The following is a 20,258-nucleotide window of genomic DNA, read 5'->3' on the forward strand; positions in this document are numbered from 1 at the left end:
CAAGTTATGATATGCTTGCAAAGAATTGTTTGTTTTTCCTTTAATATCCAATAATGTCCCTATGATGCTTTCACATATATTCTTCTTAATATGCATAACATCTAAATTGTGACACAATTCTAATGACTTCCAATATGGTAACTCAAAGAAGATACTTCTCTTTCTCCAATCTATTTTTTCTTGTGTTTCATCATTCCCATCATCTATATTTTCCCTTTTTCCTAAATTAAAACCGTCCAATTTACCCAATACATCAGATCCGGATAACCTTCTTGGTGATCTCCATTCTTCTTTACTATTGAAACGATGCCTCTAATATCAAAAACAATGATCCAGAAGTAGGAATTGTCTATGCCCATTTAACAAAACTTTCTTCCATGCTTCAACCACTTGGAGCAAGTTTCATTGTTACATGATAGGCAAGCTAATTCAACCTTTGTGCTCCAAACTGACAAGTAAGCATAAGTAGGAAAGTCGCTTATAGTCCATAAGAATGCAACCCTCAGTCGAAAAAATTCCTTTGTAAATGCATCATATGTATCCACACCAACATACCATAATTCCTTCAAATCCTCTAGGGTTGCAAGTATAATGAATAGATTCTTTAAACGTAGCCACGGGGGCAAGTTATAAGAAAATAAAAGTAATGGCCATGTGCTATGAGATACACTCATTATACCAAATGGATTAAACCCATCACTAGCTAACCCATTTCAGACATTGCGAGGCTCTAAGGAAAAATCTCCATGCTTTACGTTAAAACTTGGCCATGCAGAAGAATTAGCAGGATGTCATAACACCTCATCACTGTCATTACGTTTATCATAATGCCACCTCATGTCATAAGCTATCTTCGATGACATAAACAATTTCCTTAGTCTCGGCTTCAAAGGAAAATGTCAAAGAACACTAGTAACAACATTCTTACTAATTTTCCCCGAACATGATGTCTCTCTCTTCCATCTTAATTCACCACAATGAGACAATGATTCTAAATTTGCATTTTCCTTTCAAAACAACATACAGTGTTTAGGGCATGCATCTATTTTCTCATACCCAAATCCTAAATCTCTGAGTATCTTCTGTCTCATAATAGTTCTTTGGACACCTTTCACCTTCAAGAAGAGCATCTTTAATCAAAGCAATTGCCATATCAAATGATTTGTTGCTCCAATTGCTTAGACATTTTATGTGAAATAATTGGATGATAAATGATAATTTAAAATATTTTTTGCAACTAGGGTATAATTCTTGTTTTGTGTATTCCAATAACTTCTTAAATGTTTAAGCATTCATATCAGCTTCTCTTTCATCATTATGTTCTAACTCTTGAAACTCATCATTAGCATTTTCCATTGGAAATGTATCATATAACATTTCATGAATACCATCATGTATCTCATTGGGGTTAGCTATTTGGCTCATGATTTGGTACATGAGGCAATGGCTCTTCCCCATGAAATTCTTAACGCCTATAATTATTTACAAAAACCCTAGCAAAAAGATGGTCTGCCACCTCACCCCTTGTTGCCCATCTACCATTGCAACAGTTTATACATGGACACACAATTTTTTCATCTTGTGATGAATTAACCTTAGCCCAATTCAAAAATTGAACAACTCCATCTATGAATTCATCTATATTCCTACATTGATCAAAGATAAAACATGAGCCCTTAAAATGTTGAATCTAATATAGATATGTAAAAATCTCATCTTTATAACAATTTTACTTCTGCACATACATCCCACTCCTATCCCCCATCATTGAGTGCTTCAATTAATCTGTAATATTAGTATATAAAAGAAAAAAATGGATTTTTTGAAATTTAGTAGTTGTCATGCAAAAGCCTTGTTGTCAATTGAAAATCTTATTTAATTAAGCAAAAAACAAAAAAGATAAATAACCACATAATAGATTTATAAAGTCCCCTAAATCTCATCACTATGCGGGTTAGCACATTTCATGGCAATATGATACCATATAAAGCATAGACACATCAAAATTTTAAAAAATAAGTAATCCATGACACTCCAATATCAATAAATCTTATAAACATTAAAATTAACCTACATGGATTAGCATATTCTTCATGACCATATAAAGCATATTAACATTAGAATTAGAAAGAAAAACAAAAAACGTACACATCTATATGGTGAATTTATTTAATCCCCCAAGTCTCCTCGCCACGTCGGTTAGCATATCCATAACACTCCAATATCATATAAAGCATGCCCATAGTATATTCCATGGCATTCCAATATTAGAAAAGATAGGCAAAAGAATAAACAAAATAAACAATGAAGTTGTTACTTACATCATTTTCCAAAGGAATCTAGATGTCACAAAGCCCACACAAAATGCCTTATGAATATAATCAATCCAATAAATTCAAAATAATCAATATAAATAAATAACATTAAGAATATGATAAAAAATTTAGTATTAGAAATGAAATCATTTAAAGGAACCTAGAGTAGATATCTTAATATCTCTAAATACCAATGAATTTCAGACATTCTAGGTCTGACCTAAATCTGTTGAATATAGTTATGCTTGAAAAAGTTTGAAGACTAGTGCCTTTAAAGCCCTAAAAACAAAACCCAATTTTGAGGTTCTATACTTTTTTTAGACTTAAGAGTGTTGATACTTACATAAGTATCAAGTCCTATCGTAGACCATACACTTACAAATGGCCCAAAGTAATGTATAGGGCCTATAGGCCTACTCCCCTAGACTACAATTATCATATTAATAGAGTAGTAACCCGATGAAACATTTTATTTAGAGGACAGGTTAAATAAATGACTCATGTGTGGCTGGAAATTAAATGACCATGAATTTGACATATTAAATTTATTGTGGTCTCCTAAAATTTAAAAGGAAAAAAAAAACTGCACAAATCATCTTACACTTCTATGAATGTGATTCTTCAAGGGATCAGTTGAAGTGATTTGAATCGCCCACTTGGCCACCTAATGCAGGTGTGTTTGTCCAAACATTGAATAAGACCTGATGCTCTACATTCATGAGAGGATTTCATATTTAATACATAAGTGTTGCATGGCAACATACTTTTAAGTAATGATTGTTTTAGAAGAAAGATTGAAACTTCTGCAGGTAATTCCAGCCTTATTTGGTACATCTTGGTTCATCACTTGAAAATCTAGGGCAGGATCATTTAAAAATGTTCAAGAGTGGTAGTTCTTTAGTCAAATTGGGAAGAGAGGAAAGAAGTAAACAGGCTCTGATTGAAAGTATAACGGTAAAGGTGACAACACATTGGGTGAAGACAACTAAATTGTTTCTAAACTTCACATTTGATGATATTTTTAAACAATAGGGAACTATTGTTGCATCGTTGCAGTGAATATGTGTAGAGACTTCAGTAATAAAATCAGTGGGAGAACAAGCTCAAATTGCCTATCATAATGCATTTGGAGACTCCTTCCCTTTCATGGGTCCATCAAACTTAATTTTAGTGGTTGTCCTTTGGGAAACTTGGACCCTCAAGTATTGGATGCATAAGGAATGGAAAAACACTCCCACATTTGTGATATGTACAGACATGCAATAAATAAATAAGTGATCAATTCCTCCTCTTGACTTAAACATAAACCAGCTATATAGGATTTGAAGACCAAACCACACCCCTAACCCACAAAAACTCATATTTTTTTTGATGTCTGTAGGGGTTTGAGGGGCCCGCCTATTTATACTCCAATTAGAGAAAAGGCATGTAAATGCATAAAAACTATATTTAATTGGGAGTCTATATAAGCTATAACTAAAAGAACTCTAATGCATAATTTAGAATATTAAGCACAAGTTTAGATGATAACACGCCTTTGGGAAGAAAGGTCTAGGCTGCAATCTTGTCCTCTATACCAGTAACAATGGAATCCTAAACAAAAAATGATAATAATAACAATGAGTTTGTAATGCATGTTAAGAAAATGAAAATTTAGTTATGAAGAAAGAAAAAACATTATCAAGGTACCATAATTCTACAAACTAGTGGATGAGACCAATAAAATTTTCAGAAAACATGAAATGAGTAAATAGTTTATTAAAATATATAAGAGAAAAGGGCAAAGTGTTCAAAAATCTTAAATTCCATTACTTCACATAATGCATATTAACAACTTCCACCATTGCAGTAAGCTAACTATGGAGAAAAGACAGAGAACAAGTGCAATGCCAATTGCCAAATGCAAGTTAATAAGATTTGATCAAAAACCAAATCTAAAAATTGGCATCCAAGTAGAATTTAACCAACTTCCAAAAATAGAAGGGTGAAGAGGTGGTAAAAGTATTAGTAAATTTTTCCTAAACAAGGGTTTGCTTCATAAAAAAAATATTGTCAATCTAATATTCCAACTTATGAAGCTTCAGAAATAAGTAGTGCTGCCTAGAACTACTAGTCCTGTATATAGTTTGAAAAAAAAAATCGCAAAACTAAAAATAGATGGAAACTAAGGGATTTGTAAAAAACCTAGCAACCACATGATAGCCTTTTTTTGGGAGATTAAGGAATGAGAAAGGGGCCATACAATATGGGAGTTGCAGGCGGAGCTTGTGCTGAACGAATAGACCGCTACTTTTGCTTTGAATAGAGATAGATCAATGGGCGTCTAAGTTTTGTGCCATTCTATTATTACCATTAAAAGCTGAATCAATTCCTCCCAACAACCTAGACAAAAATATGTAATCCCTTACCTTATGAATCCTTGAACTCCGACCACCTACCCAAATGAATACCGTGCGAGTAGAGATCGACGGAGAAGGAAAGATGAAAAGAGTGAAAGAGAGCAGAAACACACGAGTAGGAAGGAATGCGTGGGCTACCGAGATGAACACCGCGCGAGCAGAGATCAAGAGAAGGGAAGACGAAAAGAGTGAAGAGCAGTAGTGCACGAGCGGGAAGGAATGCGTGGGCACTTTCTATTTTTCTTTGCTTTAGTCAAGGGATGAAAAAAATTACAAAAATACCCGCACAAATAAAATAGCCACGGTTTCATATTGCCAAGAAGAAAATATTGCCTTGGCTAATTTTAAAACTGTCTTAGTAAATTATGTTATAGCCACAAGCTATGATACCGTGGCTAAGCTATATATGAGAAGGCACCATATAAACACGGAAAAAACATACGGTTGCTATATATGGTTTTTAGCAACCATTTTTTTGTCTGTTGCTAAAGGTTACTTTTCTTGTAGTGTTTAGCTATTTTATCCCCATCCTATAATGGTTCTGTGCCTCAATAATTGGATTTTCTTCTTAGTTTTTGGTCTTGATTGATGATCACTCTAATAAGTTTGGCTTTTAGCACATGGTTATCATTCCATGCTTTTTTTCTTTTAAATCTTTTATATAGAGAGGATTGCTTTAAGCATCCCCTTTATCTTATGTTGTCATGCTAATGGATGATTAGTGCATAGAACATATAGGAGGGGCCATAATTTGGTTTAGGGTATGATTATAATTTGGTTTTGGTGTGTTAATGATTATAAATCTATAACATATTCTCATCTCCTTGCTTTAAACCTTTTTTAGTTGATTTCATATTAGGTACATATGACCAACTTTAAGGTATGATTTGAATTTATCTCCTTTGACTAACTTGTTTACTTTATAGCTCATTTTTCGGGTTGAACAAGTAGTTTGGGGCTGTAGTAGGCTGTTTAGATCGGATCTGCCGACCTACCTTCAAGTGGAGCCCATAGTGCTTGGGTGGCATGAGCCGATCTAGGATCCGAGGTGTCTTGAGACGTTCCTGGATCCACGCAACGATGTGTAATTGAGGGATTACTTTATCACTCATCATACTAAATACACAAATATGTGCATTTTAGTAGCCATTGAAATTATACTAAAATGATTTTTATGCAATTTTTCAAACAAAGAAATAGAAGATAATTTTAATCTAAAAAAATTTTACACTACATTCACACATTTACATTCTTTATAAATTATTTTCGTTTATGTCAATAGGTAGTTATCCACCAAATTGAATAACTTTTCTTTGCAAAATATATAATATCTAAAAAACTTCTGACCATTCAACTGGAATCATAAACGTGATAGTCAATTAAGTGTTATTTATCAAAATTCATGAGTGGGTTTTGATCGGTCAAAACTCTTCCCATACCATATCTTTTCTGCATCATAGAATTTCCCTTAATCATCCCATGTAGATCCCACCTACGGAAGAGGGGTGCTTAACCCTTCCTTCTCCCCGTCCAATGCCTTGGATACATTGAGTCGCTATATAGAGCATAGTAGTTCTAAAGAAGTCAACCCAAAGGGCCGATCACTTCCTATTGGCGAGTCCATATCAGCCCATGCCAACTGAGCCGTTTTGTACTGACAAGTCACAACACCCCTACGCACTCGGACCCCGTTGGTACCCTAAAATACCAACAATGCTACGAGGCTGAGGGCTAACAATTTTCAGTGTAAAACCTCCGCCACCCCCCTGTTTTGCTGTTCCCTTGCTCTCACCTCCCGAACCGGCGGCGGACGGTTTTCCCTACTTTCTACCTCAGTCAGCTCTCCTTGTCCTTTCATCATCGTTTCCTTGTTTTTGTCTCAGTTAGTTCGTCGTAGGGATCTCTTATTGGAAATACAGCAAATGGAGGAGGTTTGCGAGGGGAAGGATTTCTCCTTCCCGAAGCAAGAAGAGAAAACTTTGAAGTTCTGGGACGAGATTAAAGCCTTCGAGAACCAGCTCAAGCGTACGGAGCATATGCCCGAGTATGTTTTCTACGACGGCCCTCCTTTCGCCACTGGGTTGCCCCATTATGGCCACATCCTCGCCGGGACGATCAAGGATATAGTCACGAGGTACCAGACAATGATTGGGCATCACGTCACGAGGAGATTCGGGTGGGATTGTCATGGGCTTCCGGTTGAGTACGAGATTGATACCAAGTTAGGTATCAAGAACAGGCAAGAAGTGCTGGATATGGGAATTGATAAGTACAACGAAGAGTGCCGGAGTATCGTAACGAGGTACGTCGAGGAGTGGGAGAAGATTGTGACGAGGACGGGGAGGTGGATTGATTTCAAGAACGATTATAAGACCATGGATCCTCAGTATATGGAAGGGGTTTGGTGGGTCTTCTCTCAGCTTTATGAGAAAGGTCTGGTCTATAGAGGGTTTAAGGTACACTGAAAATTCTGTTCTTTGCTTTTTTGATCAATGTAATGTAAATTTTGTGGAGCTAATTTAATAATATGTTGCAAGGGTGAATTTCAAATGTGTATTGATGGCATGTTCTAAAAGATGCGAATGCATGTGATTTGGACCCTATTTTGTAGGTAATGCCATACAGTACTGGTTGCAAGACCCCGCTTTCCAACTTTGAAGCCAACTTGAACTATAAGGTATCAACTAACCGTGGGAACTTCTGTTTCTGTTTCTAATTATTTACTAATAATGGTTAATTTCTTATTGTCTGGTATTTTTTATGACTCCATTTGCCTATATCCTTTTTTATGGATTATTATTATGTAGGAAGTTCCAGATCCTGAAATAATGGTGGCCTTCCCAATTGTTGGTGATCCACATAATGCATCTTTTGTAGCATGGACAACAACCCCATGGACTCTACCTTCTAATCTTGCTCTTTGTGTCAATGCAAATTTTGTCTATGTGAAGGTCAGTTAACTTCACTGTGGTTATTAAATATAACTTTTTTATGATATCACAATCTAGTACTTGGTACCATTGTACCATAGCAATTCATTAGTTTTGTACTACATGATGCTGTTTAATATTTGTTCAATCTGAAATTAATTTTTTGTTGATTGGCAGTCTTGGGTTTGTGTTGTAAAGCTGCTAAAGGCATGTGTATTAGGCACCTTGGTGAAGCCTAGAGATACTAGACAATTTGTTCTTCCTTTTTTTTCCCGAAAATTAACAAATCCAAATTCAAGATGTGTGTAATATACAAATATCATCAGCGCTTGGTAGGTAGAAAGGAACCCTTTTTTGTGTAGTCTATACATGATCAGGATGATGAGATGTCGTTTAGTTAAACTTGTGAATTTTCTATTTATGTATATGCTTTTTAATTTTGTGCATATGTTGTTATTTGCTCTCATATACGAGTGTCTCATAAGAAGTTGAATGACAAATAGGTCCGTGACAAGTTGTCTGGATCAACCTATGTTGTTGCTGAATCTCGGTTATCTCAACTACCTGTCAAGAAGCCAAAACCAGATGCACAGTATGGTCCAATTCAAGATTCAAAATCTTCAAACTCCAAAAGCAAGAGTTCTTCCAATAACAAAGATAAGAATGGAATGGATACTGGATCTTATGAGTTGTTAGAGAAAGTCAGTGGTGCTTCATTGGTGGGAACAAAGTAAGAGCACATACATTCTTTGCCTATTGATTCCATAAGTTACTTCATTTGTTGTGCCCTATAAAACACAAATATTAACACTGGTGTGATTTTTCTGGCATGACACTTGAGGAAAACTCTAACTTAGAATCGTTTAATTCACATATGATAAATAGGGTGTCACTAGGTTGGGTTAAGTGGTAAACCACACTGACCTGACTGTAGGGGTGATCATTTTCAGGTCAGTCTGTAAATTCTGGGCTTGGGCCTAGGTTTTATGTTCAGGCCCAGTCCTGGCCCGGGTGCGCATCCGGCCCAACCCACACATATTTATTTTATACATATTTATGTGTTATTTTATGTTGTATGTTATATTTTATATATACATATTGTAAAATGACACCTATAATACATATTATACATGATATTTTATATTCCAAAATGTACAAAATAATTTTTATACACATTATACATGAAAAAATGTATAAAATAAATTCTATACACATTATTTCATATGATTGGATTTTAATGATTAAGAACAAGACGATAATTTAAAAAGGTGTGCTTATGCTTCTTTTTGTTATTTCATAAAATATCATTCTATATTTTGCACATTTTACAATGTTTACACCATGTCTATACTTTTTACAATATTTCCATATGATATTTCTGACATTTCCGACATGTTTCTTATATTTGGATGATCGACATTTCCATTGACATTGACATTTTAAACCTTGATTTTGGCTGATACCTTAACAAAAGCAAAGCTGCAAAGGAAAATCTTGAATGGAAATCACTAGGGTCAGGAGTCAACATGTACTGTAGTTAAGTTATAGCTTTTTGGATAGTATGGAGTTTCTTAATGAAATTATAATGGTTACTTAAAAAACTGTCAGAAGGAAAATATTAGAAAGGATAGTTGCAATCATTGGAATAGGTCAAGCCTTTCTTTAACGGTCAGCTGCTCAAGTCACCAAGCGGTGGATCCCCTCCCATGTTCTTGTTTGTGGGCCATTTGAACTGGTTTATTTATTTATACTGGCATCCTTTCTTTCTCTCCCTTTTCACTTCTTAAAAGTTAGGGTTACATTGACGTCACAGAACTTTACTGCAGAAATGGCTTTTTCTTTCTTTTCTTTCTTTTTTGTATTTTTTGTCAACATCATTTGTTGTTATTGCTGCAGATATGTCCCATTATTTGACTACTTTAAGGAATTTTCAGAGGTTGCATTTAGAGTTATTGCAGACAATTATGTTACTGATGATAGTGGGACTGGCGTTGTTCACTGTGCACCTGCATTTGGTGAAGAGGATTACCGTGTCTGCATTGAGGCACACATAATCAATAAGGTTTCCATGATCATTACATTACTAGTTACTTAGCGATTGTTGTTTTTGTGATCATGTTGATTTTCGATCAAGTATTATGCTATTTTTTGATTGCTAATTAGCTAATATAGTTCTGCAAAAAACCATTTGTTCCATCAACCATTATTTTGCCAGATTGGATAATATTTTGGGAAACAGGAGGATTGTGCAAAGAGCTTTAAAATCTTTAATTTGTTACAGGTTGCAGTTAAGGTTCAAAGTATCGACACACCCCGATATGGTGGAAGGGGTGTATCAGTACTTTATAACTAATGCATCATATATATATATTTTTTTTTCAAAATTTGAGAAAGGAGTTGTTTTAATGTTATTTAACTAATAAAATTAGCGTTTCCTTAAAATGCCTTGAAAAAGCTGTATTGGCCATCTGCTGATACGATATGATAGATAAGCCCTATATGAGATGTAACATGTTGAAATTTTGAACCTTAGCTGCAGTTTCTGGCACTTTGTGACCCCATATTTTGTCATTCCTGAAATTCAATTCCCATGTTGATGGTATGCCTTATCTATATTTTTAATGTCCACTGCCAAAAAAAAGTGATTTTGAACCTTTTTTCAGGTTTTCATCTGTAGGGTTCTTTGACCTGTCAGTGTTCCATATTGATTTTTGCCTCCTCTATGATTTGACTTGTCTAGGGAGAGAACCTTGTTGTGGCAGTTGATGATGATGGCTGCTTTACTGAAAAAATTTCTGAATTCAGTGGGCGTTATGTCAAGGATGCAGATAAGGATATTATTAATGCACTAAAGGTAATGATACCAACTGCCACCTTTTATGTTTTGAATCTTGATATGGTGATTTAATAAAATTCTGTTGATCTTGATACTAGTAAAACTATCAATATGTTGACTTTGGTATTTTGATCTGTCTATATAGGATCAAAACTTCATATAGATGAGTGGAATACAAATTGTTCTTGGGTCAATAAATCTGAATCTATTTCACACTTTCCCCACTGCTCGAAACATTGAAAATACCAAGCATGTAAAGGGATATCAAAGATATTAATCCACACCAAACTTGAGGGTCCCATGTTTCTAATTGCCCCGACTAATGGATTCCCTCTCCCCAACCTGAGCTATAGAGAACAAATCTGACTTTGATTCCAATTAATAGTATCAAGCGCTTCTTATTCACTGCCAAAGATAAAAAGAAAGAATCCTGCATTTAGTTTTCTATCCTGAAAAGATTTACTCAGATGCCATTCTGCAGTTTCCCAAGCCCTCACATCTTCTAATCTGGATCAGAATTGACAAAACATGATGCACATATGGATGCAAAGGACGAAATGGAAGACAAGGACAAATAATAGGCCTGCAGAATGCATCACCGACCAGAAAAGAAGTGACTGTTTGACCAGTCAAACCTTGTTTGATCTGGCTGAAATATTGTGGCATTAAAGTACACTTAGAGTACTCGAACGCTGTAGAATTTCATCTCAATCGTACATGTGAAAGTGCTCCAATTAAAGACTTTAAGTTGGCTGAATTTTGTATTCTGCAAGTCATGGTCAAAAGCCTAATCAACAAGTTGACTAGCTTTTATAGTAATTGTCATTACCATTTATCGTAAAAGATGACTTATTCAGTAATTTTTGGTTTCTTGTGTTTAGTGGAATTGAGGAGTTATAGTATTTGCTAATTTGGAAAGGAAGTTTCTACGTTTTGTTTGAAGTTTGAATACGAGTAGGAGTTAGTCTTAGAGTCCAAATAGAGTCCCAAAGTGCTACTTTGGGTCTTAAAAGGGTGTCAATAGATCTTGTAGAGAACAATCTATTTCATTGAATTCAATAAACAATTCTTTTTATTTCTGTTTCTTCCATAGCCAGCAGCTATAGTAGAGTTAATTCTTGCTTCCTCTTCTATTTTCTCTTCTTTATTTGCTTGTTAATACTTGTGGCTGAAACCACTTGTTGTGTGTTGAGAATTTTCTGTTTCAAAATGGCCAATCAGGCACCTCTCCAACAGCCTAAATTAATCATGAAAATTTCTGGTTGAACGCGCAAGCACCTCCCTCATCTTGTGCCTCTTCCTTACTTCATGAGGATTATAAAACTATAGTAATATCTTTAATTAACATTTAATTACCTCAAGCTTGCAACTTGTAAATGATGTAGCTCAATTCTTTTGGTAAAAGCAATACAATAGGGATATTGTATTTTGGTAACTGCTCTTCCGATCCTCTTATTCTTCAGATCAATTCTTTTGGGAATCTCACTTCTTTTGCCATTTCTTGGTGCTTTGTAAAGAGAGGAATGAAAGGATCTTTGATGGAAAAATGAGTGAGCTGCAGTTTTTGATTGGTGTTCTTGAAAGAACAATTGCCTCATCTCATGGTCTATTGAGGGAATTCACTTTTCCAGTTACTTGCTGTACTCTTTGGTATTCAAAAGGCAGAAGATCTGAGTTTAGAGAGGTTGGTTATAAAAGTGAACTGTCAAGTGGTGGTTGGTTGGCTTAAGGATGAGAAGAATGTATCCTGGATTTACAGGGATACTATTAAGAAGATAAAATGGCCAACAAGGGTGATGACATTAATAATTCAGTGGGTGCCAAGGTTGGGAAATGGGTTGGCTGATTCTTTAGCCAAACAAGGGGTTAATAGGGAACTTTTGTTCTGGGCTTAATTGTAATCTCTTTCTAATGGGTTAGTCCTACCCCAATTTCTGAATATTCTTTGATATCCTTGTACATACCTGTTTATATTTATGAGTGAAGTCTTATTATCTATCAAAAAGAAAGACTTTTCTTATTTTTGTAATTGGTGGGGATCTATCTTATTCTATTAGTTGGGGCATTGCTGCATTGGTAGTATAGCTGTTTTTGGGCTATTTTATTTTATCCCTCCTTTGATTTGGGTTGTAGACTTTCCTTTTCTGATTTAGAAAGTTATTTAGTTTTAAAAAATTATATTATTTCAGTGTAAGCATCCTGTAAAGTTTTTAGTGTAATTTTTCATTCTTTGGATCTTTTACATATTTAACAAAAACTAATTTTTTTGACAGGCAAAAGGCAGGCTAGTTAAGTCTGGCAACTTTACCCATTCTTATCCTTTTTGTTGGAGATCTGATACACCACTTCTTTATAGAGCAGTTCCAAGCTGGTAGGTGCAGTTTTTGGTTCCCCCTCCCCTTGCACTGTATATTTTTTGGTTCTGACTTATTGATATTGTCATATTTTAAAGTTGTAATTTTTTCTCTTTTCTCCATTTTCATAGTTAGACTCCTCTTCTGTTTCTCTTTGATTTATTATTGAAGATTTGTAGATTGACCTTTTTGACCCTTGTATGTAGACATGGTCATGAGTGAGCATTTAGACCTTCTATCATGTTCATTCATTCAAGCATGACTGAATTCTTGCTCTGCTGTAGCTACCTCGTGGCCTATCAATTTGAAAGCTTTTCTATTAGAGTGATGTGCATATAAGTTTATCAAACCTGTTTTAGCATATGGTGCCTTTGGCACTGTGGATATAACCTGGTGCATCATGTTGGACCCAGTGTACTGTCAGTTATGTTTGAACATTGCTCTGCACAATGCAACATATCCACTGTTGTGAATCATATCGCAAATTGTAAGATTATTTCTATTTTTTATAAACTTGTCAAAAAATAAAATATAGATATCCTAAAAGGCTAAATATATGTAGGAAAGTGACTTTACTCTGTTTTTAATCTATATCTACCATATATGTACTTGAAACAATAGAATTTAACGCTTATACAATAGAAGCCTAAAATGATATAATCTAGTTGGACTTGAAAATCAAACAAATCTACATACATAGGCTCTTTAACCTACATATATGGAAAATAAACTCAATTTCTTGTCTTAAATAACATAAATAAATAGTTTTCTAGTAAGGGCTTTAAAAAAGTCTCCCTTGACAAAACTGAATATAAACAAAAAAAAAAAAGTAGAGAACTAATTCTTAATTGAGTTTATTGAATCGTAAAAACTGTATAAGTTGTAATGAATCAAATCGTAGGATTCAAACAAAAATTGTAAGATTTTTGCAGAAAAGGATTCAGACATTAGATTTGAATCGAAACCCTTGGGATTCATGATTCGAATTGTAAATCGTAAGAATTTGACATCATTGCTCTCAAGAAACTCTTTCATATGCTTTCTCTCTAGATCAATAAACACCATATGAAGATCTCTGTTTTTCTATTTTGCTTCTAACTTCCTAAGATGGTCAAAAAAGAGGAGAAGATTACTGTGGAGATGCACAAGGGCAGCAGTGTTGGACAATTTGGGAGGAAAGGAATCAAAGGCTTTTCCATGAAAAATCAAGAAGTATAGAAGCTGTCATTGAAGCTATCTCCATCAAGGTAGTGCATTGGGTGAAGCCCTTGGATATTTCCAGAGAAGTTCCTGGCATTGAGGTGATGGGGAAGTGGAGGGACGTGGCTGATTCTGCTCCTGCTAAGGAGGTGATCAGGTCATTGTGGTCCCCACCCTTTAGTGGTTTCATTAACTTAATTTTAATGGCAACAGTGAAGGTAATCCTGGTCCTTCTGGCATTGGAGGATTTTTCAGGAACGAAGAAGGAAATATCATTGCACTATTCTCAGGCCCAATTGGTGAAGGGTATTCCTTAAGAGCTGAAATTATGGCTGTTATGGAAGGGATCCAAAAGGCTAAAGAGCCGAATATCAGGAAGTTGGTGATAGAAGGTGATTCAAAGCTTGCATTTATCTGGCTTCCAAAAAAGGAAGAAGAGGGATGTTTGCAATGGTAATTTTGTGCTTTTTTGGGTGGGCAACCAACCATTAAAAGACCTCTATCCCTCTCTTTTTTCTATTTCCCTCTATAAAAAAGGAGCCTGTTTCGAGGTTTCTTTCTACCCCCATTCTCCCATTGTCTCTTAATTGGGATTTTGGGTTCCGTAGAGGGTTGAGGGATGAGGAATCGGTTTCTGCCTCTGAGCTCTTACTTTTACTTGATTTTGTTTGTTTGGACCCTCCTAAACCAAATAAAAGGATTTGGTCTTTGACCTCGAGTGGCTCCTTCTCTTGTTCTTCCTTCTTTAAGTCCCTTTGCTCTACTCCTTCCCCTTTGTTGTTCCCAATTAAAGAAGTCTAGTCAAGGCCAATTCCACCTGAAATTGCTGGTTTTTGTTGGGAAGTGTATTATGGTAAAATTAATACTATGGACAATGTACACAAAAAGAGACCTTATTCATGTTTGTCCCCCAATTGGTGCATTTTATGTAAAGTGCAGAATGGGGACTGTTATCACCTATTGATTTCTTGCTCTATATTTGGAATTGGGTTTTTATGCTGTTTGGGTATAGGTGGAACTTGCCTCCTGAAGTAAATCTACTTTTTGATCTGTCTTTTTTTTGGATGGCCAACAAAGAGAGGGAAAGTAATATGGAAATGTATTAGGGCAGCCCTCTTATGGACCATTTGGGAGGAAAGAAATGACCGAGTTTTCCAGGAGGAGAGAAGCATTGCTGAAATAAAGGATTGTATACTGACAAGGGCAATCCTTTGGCTAAAAACTACTAATCTCTTTGTGGATTACTCTAATGATGACCTTCGAAGGAGTTGGGCACAGTGGCCTCCACATCATCCAAGTAAAATAGAACACAAGCAAATTGGTTACCTCCTTCGGAAGGAGTTGTGAAGTTGAACTGTGATGGGAGCAGTCAAGGCAATCCATGACCTTCGGGTGTAGGAGGGATCTTGAGGAATAAGGAAGGCAACATTCTATCCTTATTGTCAGGTCCAGTGGGTTATGGAGACTCTACAAGGGCTGAGATATTAGCTGTGGTACAAGGACTACAGATTTTCCAACCAACTTGGAGTGACTAATTTGATAGTTAAAGGAGACTCTAAGGTGATAGTGGAATGGATGCCGGACCCAGAAGCTGTTGTTTGGGGATATAGGGACATCATCAAAAAAGTCAAATGGCTTACGGGCACCATGTCAGTTAGCTTTCAATGGGTTAGTAGATCGGCAAATGCTTTGGCAGATTCTTTAGCTAAACAAGGGGCTTCAAGGGATTCTCTGTTTTTGGCTAATTTGTAACTGCAATCTGAAAAGAGTTGGGTTTGGAACCATCTTTAAGGGGAGGTAACACCTCATGCCTCCTCTTAGGGTGCTTCATGCTTGTACTATTTCTATCTCTATTTAATAAAATACCATTCATTCATCAAAAAGAAAAAGGAAGAAGAGGGACGGTGGTGCTACATTCACAAAAAGAGAAAAGCTGTTAATTTGCTGTAAGGGATAGAGGTGTCTTGTAATTGGGTTAAAAGAGGCACAAATGCTATTTCTAACACACTTGCTAAACAAGGGGTGGGAAGGAATGAGTTATTTTGGGCTTTTTTGTGATCTTCCTTTTGGGGAGGGCTAAGAGTGTTTATCCCTCCCCTTTCTTTGTACTAAATTTCTTCTTTTAATAAAATTGGTTCTGTTATTGATCAACAAAAAAAAATAAATCTGAACTTTTCTACCAATTGTTGCAAAGGAAAGATAACTTCCATGGTTGATCTTCTTGACATAATCTCAAATCGGTTCTCTGAAATACACTTGTTTAATGTCATAATTGCTTAATTATTCGCTCTCAAAGTTTCATGTTATGGCCCATGACATTAATCTTTTAATAGTTATTACAACTTTTTCTATCACCTTTGTTCTTAAATATAGGTACCATACTATTTCTCATTCATTAGGCATTTTCTTTTCTTTCATTATTATATTAAATAGCTCTGTGAGCAATAATATTTGACTATATATTTTATGAAAACATGTTTCAACAAGATCCAAACCTAGAACTAGAAGATAAGAAAAATAACTGTTTAACCATAGACAATATTATGGGTCATTGTGGTTAATTGGTGGTTGAAACACTTGATCCATGGCCCAGTTGCCTTTCCAGTTCGGTAAATGGGTAGGAATTGTAAATTTAGTGTCTGATACCATATCCAGTTGCTTCCTTGCCATTATCTAAATAAAATAGCCAAGATCTCCAAAAATAGTAATTCATAATTTTACTGTAAATGATAACTATGGAAATTACTAACTAGCAATTACAAGAGTTGCTATGATTAATAAATCTAAAAGATACTATAAGTAGTAGATTTCCATAAGATTGAAACTTAATTGTCTAATGATTAAATTATGGACCAAACTTGACACTAAGATGATTATTATGGGTGACAGCTAGTGGAGTCCACTAGCAAACCTGTTGATTTTACTTTGACCACGTTTTGCAGAACTCAAAAATCCGTTATCTTAAAACCTTTAGTTGGGGTACTAACACATGCTAGATTGAGCTGAAAATCTACAGTATTTGAGTACTGTTAAGTGTATTTTACCTGCAGATTACAGCCAAATGACCAAGGTTTGACTGGTCAAACAGTCGCTTCCTTTCTTTCCTGACAATGCGTTTTGCACTCTTGCTATCTGACTTCTTTTCTTCAAGTTCTTTCTTTGAGTCTTGCTGTGTATCTTCTTCTAACTACTTGCTTAGTCATTCCTCTTTCCCTTGGTTGGGGTCAAAGATTTCCAAGGAAATTAATTGTGTGTTTCTTTCTTTGCTTCTGTGTTTGCGACAGTCTCTTTTCTCTCTTACAGGTATTACTAATAGCCTAACAAGTTCAATTTAATATGTTTGATGCCCTCATAGTTCTATTTTTTTGCATCTAAACTTATTTACATATATTTATGGTATTAATATAATATATTATAGTATGTACATTGTAGATGCACATGTGCATTCTCTGATGAAGCTCCAAAAATGTGGAGCATCTCAAATTTGATGCTCCGATGAGTTGTTTTGCACTCAACACTCCTGCACAACCCTGAACCTACTGACTTGGTGATTAGGAAACTTGACAAATAACGAAATAATGGCTTAATAACAAAGGTAGCCCTAAACCCCAAAAAACATTTGTACTAACACAGTGGAAACATTCACCTCATTCCCCATATAACATGAACATGTCAAATGAAGGGTTGGAAGTTGGAACCCCCATCTTGTGGCTAGGAGCATCCTCTTGCTCCTGTTAGGGCAGGGTTATCATTCTTAGCTTCCCCGCCTCCTGCCTCCTGCCCTCTGCCACCCCCCCTCCAATGCTGTTGTGTTCCATATGGTTTACTTTTGCCTGCCTTGTGTTGGTTGACGATGAGATGCTTGTTCTCTCGTTTTTGTCTTTTTCAGTAATTAAATTTCATTGATGTTGTTATGATCAAAATAAAAAAAGGTTGTGTTGGCAATTAGGGAATGGAGTAGATATGCCTTTTCCATATAGCCCTAAAGGAATTGATCATTGCTGCATACTTCTTTACCTTTCTTTATCATTTATACAGAAAATTATGATCCTAATGGAGGTGGCTTATTTGATAATGGGTATCCTTGTTAATAAAGTGGTGCTATTGGATGCGGTTAACTTTTAGTTGAAATGCATCTTCCTCAATCTCCGTTTTATATCCACCTTCATCTGTTGCAAGAAACAGACATCATAAGGTGTGTTTTATATGCTAAAATGCTAAATTGAGGCTGCAATTGACTCATTTGAAGTTTGGTTTTCATCCCTTTTTTTTTTAAATTTTTTCTCTTTCTTTTTTGATTGGTTAATTGTTTTTGTATGTGAAAGGCATTTTAGTGATTCTCACTGTTGCTTGTGGAAGGATTTTATACTGTGCACATCTATGTTTCAATCTGCCCACTCACGTACATCTAAGTTTCAGTTGTTACTAGTTTGTAATCTTGACAATGTTTTGCAGGTTTGTTGCAGTAGAAAAATTGAAAGAAAAACTGTTAGAAAATAACAGACAGACATATTGGGTTCCGGATTACGTTAAGGTCCACATCTGATTCAATACCATTTTCAGTTATTTTCTTTTGCTTAAAAATTTCAGATATAGTTAGTTCATATGAATACTTAGGTGATGAGGACCTTTATCCATTTTTTCTGCTTGTATTTTGCTCCTCAGCTCTTGATCTTTATTCCTTTGTTTTGATAATTGGGGAAATTTTATTAGAAAAGGGAGAATAACATTTACAAGAGATCCCATGAAAAGACACGATCTGCGATCTCTCCAAACAATCAAAAACTAAAACAGATTACAACTGTTCCCTATTTGCCCCTTGCTTGGATAAACAATGAGCAATAGCATTCTCAAATCTCCCCACCTATTGTATTCTGACATACAAATTTCTTGTCAGCCACTTGAATTTTTTAAGTTCATTCTTAAAGCCCCAAACTACAGTCTCTGGGTTCTGTAGCCACCCCACAACTATCCTGGAGACACCTTCTATTACTAGCTGTTCCACTCCTAGCTGTACTGCAAACTGTACCCCTTGAAGGGCAGCTAATAGTTCCACCCTAGTGGAGTCCTCACTCCTCACCTAAAGGGCCTGAGTATAAAAAAGCCACAATACCACTTTCATTCCTTAGAACCCCTCCCATCCTAGAGAGACCTAGGTTACACTGACTCCTGCCATCAAAATTTAATTTCATAATGCCTTCAGGAGGGGGTTACCCAACTCATGTACACCTTTGTCTTCAGAGAGGAGCTGCTTGCCACTGCTGCCCTATGCCTCCAAAGATCATTAAAAGAAAATTGCTGAAATAAGTCCAAAGATTTCAGCCATGAGATAGCCCTATACAAGATAGACTCCTTCAGTTCTTGTTGGCTTCTCCTTCTCTTGGAATATACTGGCTTTCCTTTCTTCCCACACTGTCCTAAGCAAAGCTGCTCTTGCAACCCTCCACATTATACTTCCTCTTCGTTGGTGCCAAGCAAAGGTAGATGGGTCAAAAAACATGCTTACTTCTTTTGGCCTATTCCACCTGTACCCAAAAATCAAGAAGAGCTAATCTCACAACTCTGTAGTAACAGTATAGGAAATTAGTAAATGGTAACAGTCCTTACCATGAGACCTGGAAAGAGTACACCAACTAGGTGAGATGCAAAGATAAGGTTTTCTCTTTTGTAGATTAATTATCCAAGGTGTTTACTTTTCCATAAAACAGTTCCCAACAGAATGCCAAGACCTTAGGGGGAACAGGCCTACACCAAAGCTAAAGGGGAAAGGCTGTAAAGACACAGGATGACAAAGGGCATTAAAGAAAGAAGCACAAGAGAAATGGCCTTTGGGCATAGGTATCCAAATCCTTTTATCATGCTCCGTGGGATCCAAATAAACTTTTCAAGAGGACTTTTTTTTTTTTATCAATAACAGAATTTCATTAGAAATATTAAAAAATACAAGATATGGAAGTAAACTATATTAACTCTCCACAAACAATACTGTTACAGTTGAGGCCAAAACAACTGGTTCCTCCCCACCCTTGTTTTGCTAAAACATCAACAAAACCATTTGCTGCACTTTTAACCTAGCTGAACTGCATTTACATATTTTGAATCATCCACTTGAATCTCTTTTTTTTCATTATTGAAAATGGAAAAACCTTTTATTTTCCTTTTGCAACCACTCCAAAACCAGCTTTGAATCACCTTCTACAATCAGCTTTCTGACATTCAGATCT

At 35.7% G+C, this 20,258-nt stretch overlaps 1 protein-coding gene across 1 annotated transcript in view; it reads left to right on the forward strand.

Annotated features, from left to right (window-relative positions):
- The first annotated feature begins 6,248 nt into the window (after window positions 1-6,248).
- LOC104589945 (tRNA synthetase class I (I, L, M and V) family protein) overlaps window positions 6,249-20,258 on the forward strand; it is a 78,863-nt gene continuing 64,853 nt past the window's right edge. The window contains exons 1-8 of the mRNA XM_088896294.1: window positions 6,249-7,170; window positions 7,326-7,391; window positions 7,522-7,665; window positions 8,148-8,374; window positions 9,541-9,706; window positions 10,385-10,498; window positions 12,754-12,851; window positions 18,490-18,568. Of these exons, the coding sequence (XP_088752420.1) occupies window positions 6,637-7,170; window positions 7,326-7,391; window positions 7,522-7,665; window positions 8,148-8,374; window positions 9,541-9,706; window positions 10,385-10,498; window positions 12,754-12,851; window positions 18,490-18,568 (1,428 nt within the window). The 5' untranslated portion in view covers window positions 6,249-6,636. The remainder of the gene's footprint in view (window positions 7,171-7,325; window positions 7,392-7,521; window positions 7,666-8,147; window positions 8,375-9,540; window positions 9,707-10,384; window positions 10,499-12,753; window positions 12,852-18,489; window positions 18,569-20,258) is intronic.

Source organism: Nelumbo nucifera, chromosome 1, assembly GCF_055504915.1.
Source record: "Nelumbo nucifera cultivar China Antique chromosome 1, China Antique-T2T, whole genome shotgun sequence".
Taxonomy (NCBI): Eukaryota; Viridiplantae; Streptophyta; class Magnoliopsida; order Proteales; family Nelumbonaceae; genus Nelumbo; species Nelumbo nucifera.